This window comes from Trematomus bernacchii, unplaced genomic scaffold (assembly GCF_902827165.1).
Source record: "Trematomus bernacchii unplaced genomic scaffold, fTreBer1.1, whole genome shotgun sequence".
NCBI lineage: Eukaryota > Metazoa > Chordata > Actinopteri > Perciformes > Nototheniidae > Trematomus > Trematomus bernacchii.
This window is the reverse complement of record NW_022987743.1, coordinates 217,501-237,500: the sequence shown is the minus strand read 5'-3', so window position 1 is coordinate 237,500 and position 20,000 is coordinate 217,501. Positions and strand designations below refer to the sequence as shown.

Genomic DNA, 20,000 nt, shown 5'->3' with positions numbered 1-20,000 from the left:
AGAGGGGACACATGTTGATGTAGAAGAGACATGAAGAAGAGGGGACACATGTTGATGAAGAAGAGACATGAAGAAGAGGGGACACATGTTGATGAAGAAGAGACATGAAGAAGAGGGGACACATGTTGATGTAGAAGAGACATGAAGAAGAGGGGACACATGTTGATGTAGAAGAGACATGAAGAAGAGGGGACACATGTTGATGAAGAAGAGACATGAAGAAGAGGGGACACATGTTGATGTAGAAGAGACATGAAGAAGAGGGGACACATGTTGATGAAGAAGAGACATGAACAAGAGGGGACACATGTTGATGAAGAAGAGACATGAAGAAGAGGGGACACATGTTGATGTAGAAGAGACATGAACAAGTGGATTTTGCATAATAGGTGACCTTTAACGATGTTTTTCAGACCCGATGCACGGCCCTCGGCGTCTGGAGGTCGGGGACGTTCAGTCCAAACAGGTGACGGTGCGCTGGGAGCCGTTCGGATACAACGTGACGCGCTGCTACAGCTACAACCTGACGGTGCAGTACCACTACCGCCCTGCAGGGGGCGCCAGCAGGTAAACATCGGGACATGTCCTCGTTAGTGTTTGTAGTATTTATACAATTTCAGTTCCGGCATTTGGTCTTCTCTTGAAGCCTATTACCTCCCAAAAGTGATTTTATTATGTGTTTGATATATCATCCCAAACAAGGAGAATTAAAATGTAGTTTTATTCAAAGAAAACTCAATGTATTTGAGTTTTAATATAAGAAAACCTGAACTATTTACATTTTAGACCATCAAACCTTTGATCCACAGGGAGCCGGTGAAGGAGGAGGTTGTTTACGACGCGCTGAGTGGCGTGCCGCAGCACATCCTGCGTAACCTTCCACCGTTCACCAACGTCAGCCTGAAACTAGTCCTCAGTAACCCTGAGGGCCGCAAGGAGAGCGAGGAGCTGCTGGTGCTGACGGACGAGGACGGTACGACAACCAAAATACACTTTGCAATGTCTTCTTTCAGGATAGTAAACGAAAAGATCTCAATCTGCATTTAGGTTTATTTTTACTAACGTTTTAATTAATCTGCTAATTTCCATGTTCAAATTAGTGGCTCTAAATAGTTGTGATTGGTCAACCAGCTTAGAGATGTCCCGCCCCCTTAGTCTATCACGTACAATGTGTTGGAGCGCTAGCCTTGCCTTGCCTTGCCTAGCCAATAGGAGCGCGAGTGTTCCGTAGTGATGTCACCATGTTCCGGAACTTCGGAATTATAGCGTTTGCAGACCGTTTACATGCATTAACACCTATAGAACTACAGGAGAGGGACAAAGCAGAATAGAGCCCCTTTAAACATAGTTTCAGAAAACTTGTAATATAAAAAGTAATTGTCTTGATGTCAGATGTTTCATGGTGATAATTATTTGTTTAATATTTTACGGTTCAGTCCCTGGAGCCGTTCCCGTGGACTCGATCATCGGCAGCAGCTACGAGCAGCAGATCAGTCTCAGCTGGAAGGAACCGCTGCAAACATATGGACTCATACGACAGTACGAGGTAAACACACACAGATACTCGTGTTTAAAAATACTCTAGTAAAAGTAGAAGTACTGACTAAACTTCTTTACTTAAAGTGGACCTATCATGCTATATTATAATAATATAGTGTAGGGCCATACCTATATAAGGCATATTTATACTTTTTTTTTTTCAAAATACCAAACAAAGTACAGTAACGAAGTATTTGTACTGCACTACTTCCCACCTCTGCAAATACCCACTAAAACTCCATTACCCACAATCCCCTGTCTTCCTCAGATCTCCTACAAAGCTCTGAGCTCTTTCGACACGGAGTTCGATTTGTCCAATCAGAGCGGGAAGGTGTTCAAACCGGCCAATGAGACGAGCCACGTGTTCAGCGGCCTCTTCCCAGGCTCCACCTACTCCTTCACAATAAGAGCGTCAACCGTCAAAGGCTTCGGACCGCCCGTCATCACACAGTTCACCACCAAGATCTCAGGTGAGCCCTTCACAATAAAACAGGAAGTTAACGATCAAAGGCTTTGGGAGCGGTTATCATACAAGGGGCCTCAGGTGAGCCCTTCAAAATAAGAGTGCATAGTCAATATTCATTGGGACAAAATTATGTAATGCCCATAAATCGAGCAATAAGTCTTAAAATAATCGAGCTCATGCGCAGATGTTGTACGATAATGATGAGATAATCATAAACTAAGTCTGAAATAATCGAGGTAACGTCCATTGATAAAACAATAAGTCTTACGATAAAGTAATCAGAAATTGACCAGAAGTTGTACGATGTGTAATTAACGTCCACGGTAGAGTTGCCACGTCAATTCTGAAGAACTCTAGCCCAGACCCGTGTGTTTAGCTAGTTCAGAGAGAATCATCAACATTGTACAGAACAAGATAGAACCATAACACCTCTATCAGCTGACGCCAACAGGCAGGAACATAGAACCATAACACCTCTATCAGCTGACGCCAACAGGCAGGAACATAGAACCATAACACCTCTATCAGCTGATCCAACAGGCAGGAACATAGAACCATAACACCTCTATCAGCTGACGCCAGCAGGCAGGGAACATAGAACCATAACACCTCTATCAGCTGATCCAACAGGCAGGAACATAGAACCATAACACCTCTATCAGCTGACGCCAACAGGCAGGAACATAGAACCATAACACCTCTATCAGCTGATCCAACAGGCAGGAACATAGAACCATAACACCTCTATCAGCTGACGCCAGCAGGCAGGAACATAGAACCATAACACCTCTATCAGCTGATCCAACAGGCAGGAACATAGAACCATAACACCTCTATCAGCTGACGCCAACAGGCAGGAACATAGAACCATAACCCCTCTATCAGCTGACGCCAACAGGCAGGAACATAGAACCATAACACCTCTATCAGCTGACGCCAGCAGGCAGGAACATAGAACCATAACACCTCTATCAGCTGACGCCAACAGGCAGGAACATAGAACCATAACACCTCTATCAGCTGACGCCAACAGGCAGGAACATAGAACCATAACACCTCTATCAGCTGACGCCAACAGGCAGGAACATAGAACCATAACACCTCTATCAGCTGACGCCAACAGGCAGGAACATAGAACCATAACACCTCTATCAGCTGACGCCAACAGGCAGGAACATAGAACCATAACACCTCTATCAGCTGACGCCAACAGGCAGGAACATAGAACCATAACACCTCTATCAGCTGACGCCAACAGGCAGGAACATAGAACCATAACACCTCTATCAGCTGACGCCAACAGGCAGGAACATAGAACCATAACACCTCTATCAGCTGACGCCAACAGGCAGGAACATAGAACCATAACACCTCTATCAGCTGACGGCAACAGGCAGGAACATAGAACCATAACACCTCTATCAGCTGACGCCAACAGGCAGGAACATAGAACCATAACACCTCTATCAGCTGACGCCAACAGGCAGGAACATAGAACCATAACACCTCTATCAGCTGACGCCAACAGGCAGGAACATAGAACCATAACACCTCTATCAGCTGATCCAACAGGCAGGAACATAGAACCATAACACCTCTATCAGCTGACGCCAACAGGCAGGAACATAGAACCATAACACCTCTATCAGCTGACGCCAACAGGCAGGAACATAGAACCATAACACCTCTATCAGCTGATCCAACAGGCAGGAACATAGAACCATAACACCTCTATCAGCTGATCCAGCAGACAGGAACATAGAACCATAACACCTCTATCAGCTGACGCCAACAGGCAGGAACATAGAACCATAACACCTCTACCAGCTGATCCAACAGGCAGGAACATAGAACCATAACACCTCTATCAGCTGATCCAACAGGCAGGAACATAGAACCATAACACCTCTATCAGCTGACGCCAACAGGCAGGAACATAGAACCATAACACCTCTATCAGCTGATCCAGCAGACAGGAACATAGAACCATAACACCTCTATCAGCTGACGCCAACAGGCAGGAACATAGAACCATAACACCTCTATCAGCTGATCCAGCAGGCAGGAACATAGAACCATAACACCTCTATCAGCTGACGCCAACAGGCAGGAACATAGAACCATAACACCTCTATCAGCTGACGCCAACAGGCAGGAACATAGAACCATAACACCTCTATCAGCTGATCCAACAGGCAGGAACATAGAACCATAACACCTCTATCAGCTGACGCCAGCAGGCAGGAACATAGAACCATAACACCTCTATCAGCTGACGCCAGCAGGCAGGAACATAGAACCATAACACCTCTATCAGCTGACGCCAGCAGGCAGGAACATAGAACCATAACACCTCTATCAGCTGACGCCAGCAGGCAGGAACATAGAACCATAACACCTCTATCAGCTGATCCAACAGGCAGGAACATAGAACCATAACACCTCTATCAGCTGACGCCAGCAGGCAGGAACATAGAACCATAACACCTCTATCAGCTGATCCAACAGGCAGGAACATAGAACCATAACACCTCTATCAGCTGACGCCAACAGGCAGGAACATAGAACCATAACACCTCTATCAGCTGACGCCAGCAGGCAGGAACATAGAACCATAACACCTCTATCAGCTGACGCCAACAGGCAGGAACATAGAACCATAACACCACTATCAGCTGACGCCAACAGGCAGGAACATAGAACCATAACACCTCTATCAGCTGACGCCAACAGGCAGGAACATAGAACCATAACACCTCTATCAGCTGACGCCAACAGGCAGGAACATAGAACCATAACACCTCTATCAGCTGACGCCAACAGGCAGGAACATAGAACCATAACACCTCTACCAGCTGACAGGCAGGAACATAGAACCATAACACCTCTATCAGCTGACGCCAACAGGCAGGAACATAGAACCATAACACCTCTATCAGCTGACGCCAACAGGCAGGAACATAGAACCATAACACCTCTATCAGCTGACGCCAACAGGCAGGAACATAGAACCATAACACCTCTATCAGCTGACGCCAACAGGCAGGAGCATAGAACCATAACACCTCTATCAGCTGATGCCAACAGGCAGGAACATAGAACCATAACACCTCTATCAGCTGACGCCAACAGGCAGGAACATAGAACCATAACACCTCTATCAGCTGATCCAACAGGCAGGAACATAGAACCATAACACCTCTATCAGCTGACGCCAACAGGCAGGAACATAGAACCATAACCCCTCTATCAGCTGACGCCAACAGGCAGGAACACAGAACTATAACACCTCTATCAGCTGACGCCAACAGGCAGGAACATAGAACCATAACACCTCTATCAGCTGACGCCAACAGGCAGGAACATAGAACCATAACACCTCTATCAGCTGACGCCAACAGGCAGGAACATAGAACCATAACCCCTCTATCAGCTGACGCCAACAGGCAGGAACATAGAACCATAACACCTCTATCAGCTGATCCAACAGGCAGGAACATAGAACCATAACACCTCTATCAGCTGATCCAACAGGCAGGAACATAGAACCATAACACCTCTATCAGCTGACACCAACAGGCAGGAACATAGAACCATAACACCTCTATCAGCTGACGCCAACAGGCAGGAACATAGAACCATAACCCTTCTATCAGCTGACGCCAACAGGCAGGAACATAGAACCATAACACCTCTATCAGCTGACGCCAGCAGGCAGGAACATAGAACCATAACACCTCTATCAGCTGACGCCAGCAGGCAGGAACATAGAACCATAACCCTTCTATCAGCTGACGCCAACAGGCAGGAACATAGAACCATAACACCTCTATCAGCTGACGCCAACAGGCAGGAACATAGAACCATAACACCTCTATCAGCTGACGCCAACAGGCAGGAACATAGAACCATAACACCTCTATCAGCGGACGCCAACAGGCAGGAACATAGAACCATAACACCTCTATCAGCTGACGCCAACAGGCAGGAACATAGAACCATAACACCTCTACCAGCTGACAGGCAGGAACATAGAACCATAACACCTCTATCAGCTGACGCCAACAGGCAGGAACATAGAACCATAACACCTCTACCAGCTGACGCCAACAGGCAGGAACATAGAACCATAACACCTCTATCAGCTGACGCCAACAGGCAGGAACATAGAACCATAACACCTCTATCAGCTGACGCCAGCAGGCAGGAACATAGAACCATAACACCTCTATCAGCTGACGCCAGCAGGCAGGAACATAGAACCATAACACCTCTACCAGCTGACGCCAACAGGCAGGAACATAGAACCATAACACCTCTATCAGCTGACGCCAACAGGCAGGAACATAGAACCATAACACCTCTATCAGCTGACGCCAACAGGCAGGAACATAGAACCATAACACCTCTATCAGCTGACGCCAACAGGCAGGAACATAGAACCATAACACCTCTATCAGCTGACGCCAGCAGGCAGGAACATAGAACCATAACACCTCTATCAGCTGACGCCAACAGGCAGGAACATAGAACCATAACACCTCTATCAGCTGACGCCAACAGGCAGGAACATAGAACCATAACACCTCTATCAGCTGACGCCAGCAGGCAGGAACATAGAACCATAACACCTCTATCAGCTGACGCCAACAGGCAGGAACATAGAACCATAACACCTCTACCAGCTGACAGGCAGGAACATAGAACCATAACACCTCTATCAGCTGACGCCAACAGGCAGGAACATAGAACCATAACACCTCTATCAGCTGACGCCAACAGGCAGGAACATAGAACCATAACACCTCTATCAGCTGACGCCAACAGGCAGGAACATAGAACCATAACACCTCTACCAGCTGACAGGCAGGAACATAGAACCATAACACCTCTATCAGCTGACGCCAACAGGCAGGAACATAGAACCATAACACCTCTACCAGCTGACGCCAACAGGCAGGAACATAGAACCATAACACCTCTATCAGCTGACGCCAACAGGCAGGAACATAGAACCATAACACCTCTATCAGCTGACGCCAGCAGGCAGGAACATAGAACCATAACACCTCTATCAGCTGACGCCAACAGGCAGGAACATAGAACCATAACACCTCTACCAGCTGACGCCAACAGGCAGGAACATAGAACCATAACACCTCTACCAGCTGACGCCAACAGGCAGGAACATAGAACCATAACACCTCTATCAGCTGACGCCAACAGGCAGGAACATAGAACCATAACACCTCTATCAGCTGACGCCAACAGGCAGGAACATAGAACCATAACACCTCTATCAGCTGACGCCAGCAGGCAGGAACATAGAACCATAACACCTCTATCAGCTGACGCCAGCAGGCAGGAACATAGAACCATAACACCTCTATCAGCTGACGCCAGCAGGCAGGAACATAGAACCATAACACCTCTACCAGCTGACGCCAACAGGCAGGAACATAGAACCATAACACCTCTATCAGCTGACGCCAACAGGCAGGAACATAGAACCATAACACCTCTATCAGCTGATCCAACAGGCAGGAACATAGAACCATAACACCTCTATCAGCTGATCCAACAGGCAGGAACATAGAACCATAACACCTCTACCAGCTGACGCCAACAGGCAGGAACATAGAACCATAACACCTCTATCAGCTGACGCCAACAGGCAGGAACATAGAACCATAACACCTCTATCAGCTGATCCAACAGGCAGGAACATAGAACCATAACACCTCTATCAGCTGACGCCAACAGGCAGGAACAGGGAGACAGAGCACTGAGAGCGCAGCAGCCCAGGTCACAGGTGCGTGCGCTCAGTCAGGACATGAACTGATAAACTGGGTCACAGTTATGGGCCTTGGAAAATATTTCCCCAACAATTAGGATAAATCATACGTTAAAACAATCCAGGTCATGTCCATATAACGTACGACAAGTCTTGAATTGATCGGGATAATGTCCCTAAATTGTGCGATAAGTTAATAACCTAGGTTATGTAAATATATATTACAATAAACCTTATGTTAAAACACTTGAGGTAATGTCCATATATCGTCCCATAAGTCTTACGTTTAAAAAAACGAAATTCATGTTCATATATATCGTACTCTAAGGGTGATTTTAGTCAAGGTCACGTCGAGAGATTGTACGATATGTCTTACGTTAAAATAACCACAGTCTTGTCCATATATATCGTATCAGAATGTCTTAATCAATCAAAGTCATGTTCATATATTGTACGATAAGTCTCATTTTAATCGAGGTCATGTCGAGAGGTTGTACGATATTTCTTACGTTAAAACACTCGAGGTAATTACGTTAAAATACTTGAGGTAATGTCCACATCTATCGTACAATAAGTCTCGTTTTAATCGAGGTCATGTCGAGAGGTTGTACGATATTTTCTTACTTTAAAATAATCCCGATGTTCCCGCAGCTCCTCTGATGCCGGCGTACGATCAGGAGTCTCCTCTGAACCAGACGGACTCTACTGTCACCGTGCTGCTGAAACCAGCTCAGAGCAGAGGAGCACCTGTCAGGTAACACACACACACACACACACACACACACACACACACACACACACCACACACACACACACACACACACACACACACACACCACACACACACACACGCACACACACACACACACACACACACACACACACACACACACACACACACACACACACACACACACACACACTGAAATATTGAGCAGCATCAATCTTCCGCTTCATAAAGATTTCATGACGGACGTTAAACATTAAACTCGACATGAAGAAGAACTGAAGCTGAAATCATTTTTTATTTCCCTTCAAATTAAAACTGTGATCTGTAAAATGTTGCAGATTTTAACAAACAGACTGTAGTTATGTTCAAGAGAGGACTCTTTAAAGTAGAGACACTACATACTGATATACACCTGAACATCAGCAGGAGAGCACTCTTTAAAGTAGAGACACTACATACTGATATACACCTGAACATCAGCAGGAGAGGACTCTTTAAAGTAGAGACACTACATACTGATATACACCTGAACATCAGCAGGAGAGGACTCTTTAAAGTAGAGACACTACATCCTGATATACACCTGAACATCAGCAGGAGAGGACTCTTTAAAGTAGAGACACTACATACTGATATACACCTGAACATCAGCAGGAGAGGACTCTTTAAAGTAGAGACACTACATCCTGATATACACCTGAACATCAGCAGGAGAGGACTCTTTAAAGTAGAGACACTACATACTGATATACACCTGAACATCAGCAGGAGAGGACTCTTTAAAGTAGAGACACTACATACTGATATGCACCTGAACATCAGCAGGAGAGGACTCTTTAAAGTAGAGACACTACATCCTGATATACACCTGAACATCAGCAGGAGAGGACTCTTTAAAGTAGAGACACTACATACTGATATACACCTGAACATCAGCAGGAGAGGACTCTTTAAAGTAGAGACACTACATACTGATATGCACCTGAACATCAGCAGGAGAGGACTCTTTAAAGTAGAGACACTACATACTGATATACACCTGAACATCAGCAGGAGAGGACTCTTTAAAGTAGAGACACTACATACTGATATACACCTGAACATCAGCAGGAGAGGACTCTTTAAAGTAGAGACACTACATACTGATATACACCTGAACATCAGCAGGAGAGGACTCTTTAAAGTAGAGACACTACATACTGATATACACCTGAACATCAGCAGGAGAGGACTCTTTAAAGCTCAGAGACTGATGTACTAATAAATAAATGTAATAAGCCAACCTTCATTATCCAGAGTATCATAATGACGAGTCGCTGTGATATTGTAAATGCAGACAATAAAACAATAAACAAACTTTTCTCAGTCGTTGCCGGGGGGGGGGGGTCACTGGGAGGCGGTATCCTCGGCAACTGTCGTCATGTCAACAGCTGTCTGATCCCCGTCGTCGGGCGCCTTAACGAGGGAGTCCGTTAATTAACTATCAGCGGGGGCGGGGCTAACGCGGAGAGGATTAACTAGGGATTACTGCTAATGTGTCAATCACACACACACACACACACACACACACACACACACACACACACACACACACACACACACACACACACACACACAGCTGCAGTTATTAATCTCTCACAAGAATAAAACCATGTAAGGCGAGACAGAGAAGCCTCGTATCGCTCCTTAAATCAGGAAATACTGCCAAGTTTGGTAGAGTGAGATATTAACTTTGTCCTACCTTCAATCCATATCTCAGAGATATTAATTTAACGTCAATATGTACATTTAAGATGCTAAAACAAGAGATTTTTTACTTTAAATATATATGTAAAGATGAATAGGCTGTAGAAAAAGTTGCCGTTAAATGCTCTCTGATTCATCATCCCATATCTACATCCTTAGATCTGTATCTTTGGTCCTTTTGAGCCTCTTTCCGGGTTGTTTGTTCCAACAAAAGTGTGTTTAAATGAGTGGGGGAAAGACTGTTACTAACAGATATCACCTTGAAACTTCCCCACTTCATTACTGACATTAACACAATTACTTTTTGTATTACAAGTTTTCAGACATGTTATGTTTAAATATGCAAATGAGGTGTTACGTAATGCAAATTACAGGATAAAAACTCCTGAATTTGGATTTGAAGTTGTCTTTTAGCATGATCTGCCTGCTATCTGCATTATGTCTCTTTAGTGGGTATAAGATGGATGAATAAAGCAAAATAAAAAGAGACACACAGGCAGCTGGTGGGATGTTCAGGGGGCGTGGGAGAAATCGGCGTTCAGATAAAACACATGTCGACTGAAAAGAAGAGAACGGATCATTTCAAGCGAATCGAGATTTATGTATTCCTATTCAAGCTGGGACAAGACGGAGATGTAAAGAGTGTGTGTGTCATAAAGTGTGTGTGTGTGTCATAAAGTGTGTGTGTGTGTCATAAAGTGTGTGTGTGTGTCATAAAGTGTGTGTGTGTGAGACGTGCAGTGTGTTAATTGACATGATAGTTTATATGAAATCCATCAGATTGAACAGATGCTGCGGGAAGATTTCATGTTTGTGTGTGTTTATATTTAACTTAGCTTTTGTCTCTGCTGACACCAAGCCGGCCCTCAGGCACACACACACACACACACACACACACACACACACACACACACACACACACACACACTGTATGACACACACTCACGTATAGGAGCCTCGGATCGCAGGACAAAAGGTGTAGCCGCGAGCGACCTGCTGCTGTAATCAGATTACTGTCATACACACACACACACACACACACACACACACACACACACACACACACACACACACACACACACACACACACACACAAGTGCTGCAATGTGAGTGTGAAGAAATGTGATTGGAGAGAAAATGAGGAGGAGGTAGAAGAAAAGATTGAATCTGTGTTTTCTGTGGGGAATTAAACAATACAGATACTGCAGTGTGTGTGTGTGTGTGTGTGTGTGTGTGTGTGTGTGTGTGTGTGTGTGTGTGTGTGTGTGTGTGTGTGTGTGTGTGTGTGTGTGTGTGTGTGTGTGTGTGTGTGTGTGTGTGTGTGTGTGTGTGTGTGTGTGTGTGTGTGTGTGTGTGTCTTCCTGTCCTCCTCTAGTTTCCTGTCCGGCAGGAAATGTGACAGCACTGCAGTCCACACCCTCTTTGTTTGTGTCTTTGTGTGTATATATATGTGTGTGTTTATATATGTGTGTGTGTGTGTGTGTGTGTGTGTGTGTGTGTGTGTGTGTGTGTGTGTGTGTGTGTGTGTGTGTGCGTGTGTGTGATATATGACTGCTGTCCTGACTCTGGCTCTTGTAAAAAAAAAACACAACTATTGTTTCCCACGTTTCCCTGAGGACACAATCGCTAATGAAAACTCACCGTGCTGCGTTCAGGTGCAGCTCAGTGTGTTTGTAAACCCACACACAGTCCGTGGGAACTCTGACAACTGCTGGGGGACGACAAGAAAGTGTAGACCCCCAAAAAAGAGTCCAAGGAGTTTATAAGGAGTGTTCAAATATTGTGATAGTGGAGTTTCTGCAGAGTTTGTTTAGAGCTCAAACATCTTTAGTAGTTTCTGTATAGTTTCCAAATCTGATGAGTTTTTGTGGAGATTTTATTAGTATTATCTCTTAGAGTTGGTGTAGTATTGGTAGTTATGTCTGTATAGAGTTGGTAGAGATGTCACAGTGCAAACAGAGTTTATGTGGAGCCTTAAAGGTGATTGGAAATCTGCAGAGTTTTCGTACAGTCGGCACAAAACGCTCGTTATCTTCAGTCTGTTTCTGCTCTTCTTGCTCCACGATGCACGGAGCTCCTGGAAGCTTTAAATCCCTGCAGTAACCAGTTGTTGTGTATGGAGGAACCCCCCCCCCCCCCCCCGTCAAACAGACAGATAGCTGGCATTTATTCGTCCTTTAGAGCTCTAATTCTTCTCCTCGCTGCTGAATTTATTTTCAATTACATTCAGCTGACAACAGACAAACCGGTCCCATTAGTTTCCTGTCTTCATGTCCTTTCCCCACATATAGGATTTAATACCTGCACAGACAGGATGCATGAATTATCAGTTTAATGTCAGCCTGGTATAAAGTTACAGCTCCACACAGAGAGAGTTAATAAAGAGTGAGAGAGTGATGGAGGAGAGCAGGATGACCTTTCTCTGCAGCTGAATAATGAACCAACAGATGGGGAGGAGAAGAGGACGAGAGCGGCTTCCTGTGAGCAGCGATACACTCAATAATCCCAACAACGCTTCAGAAATGAGAGCCTGATTCCATATACATCTTCCTATACAAGTGTCTCAGTGGATACTACAACTCCCATGATGCAGCTGGGTTTCATTAGGGAGCCCTGCCTAGACATTTGTAGTCATGACACAAACATCCCTCAATACTCACCTTCTCACTCTTGCCTTCAACTCCTCACCCACTAACTCCTCACCCCCTAACCCCTCACCCACTAACTCCTCACCCACTAACTCCTCACCCCCTAACCCCTAACCCCTAACTCCTCACCCACTAACTCCTCACCCCCTAACCCCTCACCCCCTAACCCCTCACCCCCTAACCCCTAACTCCTCACCCACTAACTCCTCACCCACTAACTCCTCACCCCCTAACTCCTCACCCCCTAACCCCTCACGCCCTAACCCCTCACCCACTAACTCCTCACCCACTAACTCCTCACCCCCTAACCCCTAACCCCTAACTCCTCACCCACTAACTCCTCACCCCCTAACCCCTCACCCCCTAACCCCTCACGCCACTAGACTCTCACCCACTACCTCTCAGCCCCTAACCCCTAACCCTACTCCTTCACCCACTAACTCCTCAACACCTAAAAACTCCGCCGACCCACAGAATCCTCACACACTAACTCCTCACCCCCGAACCCCCCTAACTCCTACACCCACTAACATAACCCTAAACTCCTCACCCACTAAACTACCTCACCCCCTAACCCCTAACCCCTAACTCCTCACCCACTAACTCCTCAACCCCTAACTCCTCACCCACTAACTCCTCACCCACTAACTCCTCACCCCCTAACCCCTAACTCCTCACCCACTAACCCCTCGCCCTTATTCCACCTAGCTTAGCACTTTTTACTTTTTTCTTCTTTACTTGATTGTAAAGTGCTTTGAGCATTATTATTATTATTATTATTATTATTATTATTATTAGGGTCTGAGACCATAGGTCGGCGAAGACCCTATTGAAATCGGTCGCGCAGCGACCGATAAACCTGCTAAAAACACCCAAAAACAGGGAAAACGACCAACAAAAGCACAGAAAAGGTTCGGAAATAGTGACGGCAGATAGTCCGCGCGAGCCCAGTCACGTGGGCGAAGCCCACGTGATTGCAACTCGCATAATTAATATCGTTACGATCAATTTAGTCGCTCGCGAAGCGAGCGATAACCATGCAAAACCCACTAAAAACAGGGAAAAAGACGGGTAAAAGCCCATTAAAAGTGGCCTAAATCATGACAGTAGGTAGCCCAACGGCCTACAGTGACGTGGGCGTAGCCCACGTCACTGTAAACGAGCACATTATTGATATTGGTCCGATTATTTATTATTATTATTCTGATTATTATTTGAATACATTGAGCGCACTTTTGAGCCCCGCCACATATGTGAAAACTCAACAAATTTTGCACACGCGTCAGAAGTGCGCAAAATTGCGATGTGTAATTGGTCCCGGAACTTTACGTCAAAAATTGCGTAGGCCACGCCCACTTCCGTTTTTAACGTTAACTCCCCCTACTTTAACTTTCACGTAACCGAACGAAACTCGCTAAGCCTATCTAAGGTGCGGAGACAAACAAAAAAGCCTCTTAGAGGGGTATAAAATAACGTACAGGAAGTCGGCCATTTTGAATTTGGCGTCGGAAAAACGCGATTTCTCGCGTTTTTCGTCCTCCGCGCAAAATCTATCTTCTCCCAGGGACTTTATCCGTACGACTCGAAATTCGTCGGGTAGCATCTCGAGACATGGGCAATTAAAAGTTATCACGGAAGTTTTTTTCTTTCGCACGGCGCAGCCGTTATTTGGCGCCAAAGTTCGCGTTCGCTCGATGCTAGGCCCATCAAACGAATACGATGATGTCATAACTCAAACTGACATGCTCACAACGCCACCAAACTTCACAATGTTGTCTTAAGTCAATGGAAAATGCTCCAAACTGCACCAGACTTCAGATGACAGTTAATGGTCCGGCCCTCAACACATTCATATGACAAAAGTCAGTTTTCCTCAAAAGCTGTTGCCATGGCAACGAATCCCTCGCCATAAAACACGGTGTCGCTGTAAATCCAATGGACACGGTCCCATCGTCCCCCAATCTTCACTTTTATATTACTGGTCCATGACTCAACAGCTCTACGCGAAATTTGAGATCTCACCGTATGCCGTTTCCATGGCAACGCATTCCTCGCCATAAAACACGGTGTCGCTGTAAATCCAATCGACACGGTCCCATCGTCCCACAATCTTCACTTTTATATCACTGGTCCATGACTCAACAGCTCTACGTGAAATCTGAGATCTCATCGTATGCCGTTTCCATGGCAACGCATCCCACGCCGTAAAACACGATGTTGTCTTAATTCAATGGAAAATGATCCAAACTGCACCAGACTTCAGATGACAGTTAATGGTCCGGCCCTCAACAGCTCTACGTGAAATCTGAGATCTCACCGTATGCCGTTTCCATGGCAACACATCCCACGCCGTAAAACACGATGTTGTCTTAAGTCATTGGAAAACGTTCCAAACGGCACCAGACTTCAGATGACAGTTAATGGTCCGGCCCTCAACAGCTCTACGTGAAATCTGAGATCTCACCGTATGCCGTTTCCATGGCAACGCATTCCTCGCCATAAAACACGGTGTCGCTGTAAATCCAATCGACACGGTCCCATCGTCCCACAATCTTCACTTTTATATCACTGGTCCATGACTCAACAGCTCTACGTGAAATATGAGATCTCACCGTATGCCGTTTCCATGGCAACGCATCACTCGCCGTAAAACACGATGTTGTCTTAATTCAATGGAAAAGCTTCCAAACGGCACCAGACTTCAGATGACAGTTAATGGTCCGGCCCTCAACAGCTCTACGTGAAATCTGAGATCTCACCGTATGCCGTTTCCATGGCAACGCATCCCACGCCGTAAAACACGATGTTGTCTTAATTCAATGGAAAACGTTCCAAACTGCACCAGACTTCAGATGACAGTTAATGGTCCGGCCCTCAACAGCTCTACGTGAAATCTGAGATCTCACCGTATGCCGTTTCCATGGCAACGCATCCCACGCCGTAAAACACGATGTTGTCTTAATTCAATGGAAAAGCTTCCAAACGGCACCAGACTTCAGATGACGACTACTAGTCCGCCCCTCAACAGCTCTACGCCAATTCTGGGATGTCATCATATGCCGTTGCCATGGCAGTAGATCACTCGCCATCAAACACAATGTTTACTGTATAATACTGCTGTAACTCCCATTTACGTTGTCCCATCGGCCTGAAACTTCCCACGTTTGCCAACGGCCGAGTCCGGAAAACTCCTGCATGATACCTCGACGTGCGGACAACAGCCTGCGGAGCGTCGAAGACCCGCTCAACGCTGCTTGCAGCTTTAATTATTATTATTATTATTATTATTATTATTCTCTGGTTAGTTAGCAACGTAGCTAGTCAAAGACTCCTAACCCTACAGTAAATAGACAACTGTAGGTAAGGAAAATATAACTAACTGATGCTTACTGTATCAGCACATTCCCAAAGACATTGAAGTGACTGTTATTTTGTATTTATTGATTGTTGTGCTTTTATTTATGTCTTAATGTGAGCACATGTATAATTGTGTCTGTTGATTGTGTATATATAGGTCTATATATATTGTATATATATTTGTATTTTTGTATTCGAAATTGTGGGAAACGGTATTTCGATCTCTCTGTCTGTACACACCAACTGATGCTAACGGATGCTAACGGATGTCCCTGTGTGTGCAGTAAGTACCAGGTGGTGGTGGAGGAGGAGCGCCCCCGCAGGCAGAGGAGAGGAACTGCAGAGATCCTGCGCTGCTACCCGGTTCCGATCCACTTCCAGAACGCCTCGCTGCTCAACTCTCAGTACTACTTCAGCGCTGAGCTGCCGGTCAGCGAGCTGCGGGGGGCACGCTCCTTCTGCATCGGTGAGTTAGTTTAACTAGTAGTTAGATAGTTAGTTAGTTAGTTAGCTGTTAGTTAGTGAGCGAGCTGAGGGCGGCACGCTCCTTCTGCATCGGTGAGTGGCTTAGACTAGTAGTTAATTAGCTAATTAGTTAGTTAATTAGCTAATTAGTTAGTTAGCTAGTTAGTTAGCGAGCTGGAGCCCACTCCTTCTGCATCGGTAAGTTAGTTAAACTAATAGTTAGTTAGTTAGCTAGTTAGTTAGTTAGTTAGTTAGTTAGCTAGTTAGTTAGTTAGTTAGTTAGTTAGCTAGTTAGTTAGTTAGTTAGTTAGTTAGCTAGCTAGTTAGTTAGTTAGTTAATGAGCGAGCAGAGGGCGGTCCGTTCCTTCTGCATCGGTGAGTGACTTAAACTAGTAGTTAATTAGCTAATTAGTTAGTTAGTTAGTTAGTTAGTTAGTTAGTTAGTTAGCGAGCTGGAGCCCACTCCTTCTGCACCGGTAAGTTAGTTAAACTAATAGTTAGTTAGTTAGTTAGTTAGTTAGTTAGTTAGTTAGTTAGTTAGTTAGTTAGTTAGTTAATGAGCGAGCTGAGGGTGGCCCACTCCTTTTGCATAGGTTAATACATCAAAAATATGTTTACCGTTTTACCTGTGTACTTGTTTACCTGTTTACCTGTGTACTTGTTTACCTGTTTACCTTTGTCTGTGTGTGTGTGTGTGTATGTGTGCAGGTGATAACAGGACGTACAGCGGCTACTGGAACGCTCCTCTGCTGCCTCACAAGAGTTATGGGATCTACTACCAGGCTGTGAGCACTGCTAACGGGGTGAGTCTACCTCTACGCACACACACCTGTACCCACACACACACCTGTACACACACACACACACACACACACCTGTACACTCACATGTACACTGATACACCCGCCTTATCATCTATCAGAGGCATACAGTTCAAACATGAAGTTTCTCAGGTTCTGCAGCTTTAAGAGTCTTTGTTCCAAAACTGTTGGAAACACAGACTGAGTTTTATTTAAAGGAGTGGCGTGTGTCACGATATCCAATCACAGAGTGCAGCAGACCCCGATGTGTGACAGTGTGTGTGTGAGGGTGTGTGTGTGTGTGTGTTCTAACAAAGCCTCGCCATTATCCTCCTGTGTTATACTCTACACGTCCCTTCAGTTTCCTTCACTTTCTGTTCTTTCTGTCAGAAAAACCAGAGGAGTGAAACAGAGACAGAGGTCACACACTGTGACACACACACACACACACGCACGCACGTGCACACACACATACACACACACACACACACACACACACACACACACACACACACACACACACACACACACACACACACACACACACACAGTTTAATGGATGTGGAAATAGTTCCAGCAGCCTGACCAGTGACACTAATAGGCTGCAGTGGGAGATGTGTGTGTGTGTGTTTTTGGTCACGTGTGTGTGTAAAAAAAGATAATTGTTGACTGTGCACACACACACAGACACACTTACACACACACACTGATTGTATTGTGTTGTGTGTTAATTATTGACGCCGGGAGGTTTAATTGGTGTGTGTGTGTGTTGAATAATGCAGCAACCGTAGTGCTTTTTACTGTCGCTGCACCACAAAGTGTGTGTGTGTTTAGATGTGTGTGTGTGTGTGTGTGTGCGCATGAATATTCATGAGCTCTTGTGGTTAATTTGTCGTCTGTTTGTTAAAACCAGGAAGACACAAGATGTTCAAAACCTGTCTCAATGTGTGTGTGTTTCCCCAAGTGTGTGTGTCCCAAGTGTGTTAAGTGTGTGTGAGTCTGAAGTGTGTGTGTGTGTGTGTTTGTTGGTTGTTAAATGCCAGCACAGGCACTGATCCACAGCCATTTGCCGTCTGTCCGCTCTGTTTACGATGTGTGTGTGTGTGTGTGTGTGTGTGTGTGTGTGTGTGTGTGTGTGTGTGTGTGTGTGTGTGTGTGTGTGTGTGTGTGTGTGTGTGTGTGTGTGTGTGTGTGTGTGTATGTGTGTGTGAGGGTGTGTGTGAGGGTGTGTGAGAGAAAGTTGCCAGACGTGACAGCTAATATGTCGGCATTTCGTGTTGACAGGAAACTAATTTGCTTTTCTCTCCAAACAGGAAACAAAGATCGACTGTGTGCGGGTGGCCACTAAAGGTGAGGCAGAAAAGTGCATTTTATTTTGAAAGGTCTTTGTTTTTATTTTGAAAAGTGCTATGTTAAAAGTACATTTTATTCTGAAAGGTCTTCGGTTTTATTTTGAAAAAGTTATATTTAATTTTGGAAGGCGTTGTTGAGTGCTGTTTTATTTTGAAAGGTTTTGATTGTCAAAAAAAGGTTTTATGGGTAATTTACCTGGACAGGTGTAGAGGTGTTTTATTTTGAAAGACATCGACTACATTTATTTTACTTCAAAAATGTGTTATCATGTATAATGTTGCACAGAGTATGTTTTATTTTGAAATATATTATCCCTTTTTGGATGTACTCAACTGTATTTTATTTTGAAAATCATTCTGCACTGTTAGCGGTTAGCGTTACTAGCTTTGATACCTTCTGGACTGGGTTTGAATGCTACATTAGCCGCTAGCTAGCCAGCCCATTCTGTGTAATGAAACACAGATGGCAGCTAGCCGTTGGAGCGCTAAAGGCTAATGGTTAGCACACGGGTCCTATGCAGAAGTAAGATGACTCACAGATGGTCCTCAGGACGACCTGATGTCCTCTGCAAACACACACACACACACACACACACACACACACACACACACACACACACACACACAAAACAATAATAAAGCACACGCTAAACTCTGTAACACGCTAACGCTAGGCTAACCCGCGGCTAATGACTGCCACTTTATGGCCGTCCAGAGAGCTGTACAGCAACGCAGCTAAACACGCTGAAAACACTGTTATCTCTCCTGATGGACACACACACACACACACACACACACACACACACACACACACACACACACACAGTAATTGCCTGTTCTGGCTTTAATCAGCTTTTATTGGAGCTCAGTTCTGCTGGCTAACGACGCCAGCTGCTGATTGGCTGCTCCGCTCCCCTGACACCTGTCAGTCATGCTGCAGCGGCCAAACAGATCTCCCAGGAGAGAGAGGAGGGGTGTGTGTGTGTGTGTGTGTGTCCCCTCCTCCCTTTCAGAGGACCCACGATGCCTTGCAGCTCTAACAGTGAGCTGCTGTGAATGTAAAGGAGAGACGGACGCCCGCTGCATGATAACGGTTCAGCACA

The 20,000-nt window shown here is 45.3% G+C and overlaps 1 protein-coding gene across 10 annotated transcripts in view; it reads left to right on the top strand.

The window, feature by feature from the left end:
• The window catches only part of LOC117496402 (receptor-type tyrosine-protein phosphatase mu-like), a 122,919-nt gene that overhangs the window by 58,695 nt on the left and 44,224 nt on the right, over nucleotides 1–20,000 (top strand). For all 10 annotated transcript variants that reach the window (XM_034148062.1, XM_034148061.1, XM_034148060.1 and 7 more), the window contains exons 10-17: nucleotides 414–567; nucleotides 810–973; nucleotides 1,437–1,546; nucleotides 1,808–2,009; nucleotides 8,451–8,553; nucleotides 16,565–16,746; nucleotides 17,454–17,548; nucleotides 18,859–18,895. In XM_034148062.1, the coding sequence (XP_034003953.1) occupies nucleotides 414–567; nucleotides 810–973; nucleotides 1,437–1,546; nucleotides 1,808–2,009; nucleotides 8,451–8,553; nucleotides 16,565–16,746; nucleotides 17,454–17,548; nucleotides 18,859–18,895 (1,047 nt within the window). The remainder of the gene's footprint in view (nucleotides 1–413; nucleotides 568–809; nucleotides 974–1,436; nucleotides 1,547–1,807; nucleotides 2,010–8,450; nucleotides 8,554–16,564; nucleotides 16,747–17,453; nucleotides 17,549–18,858; nucleotides 18,896–20,000) is intronic.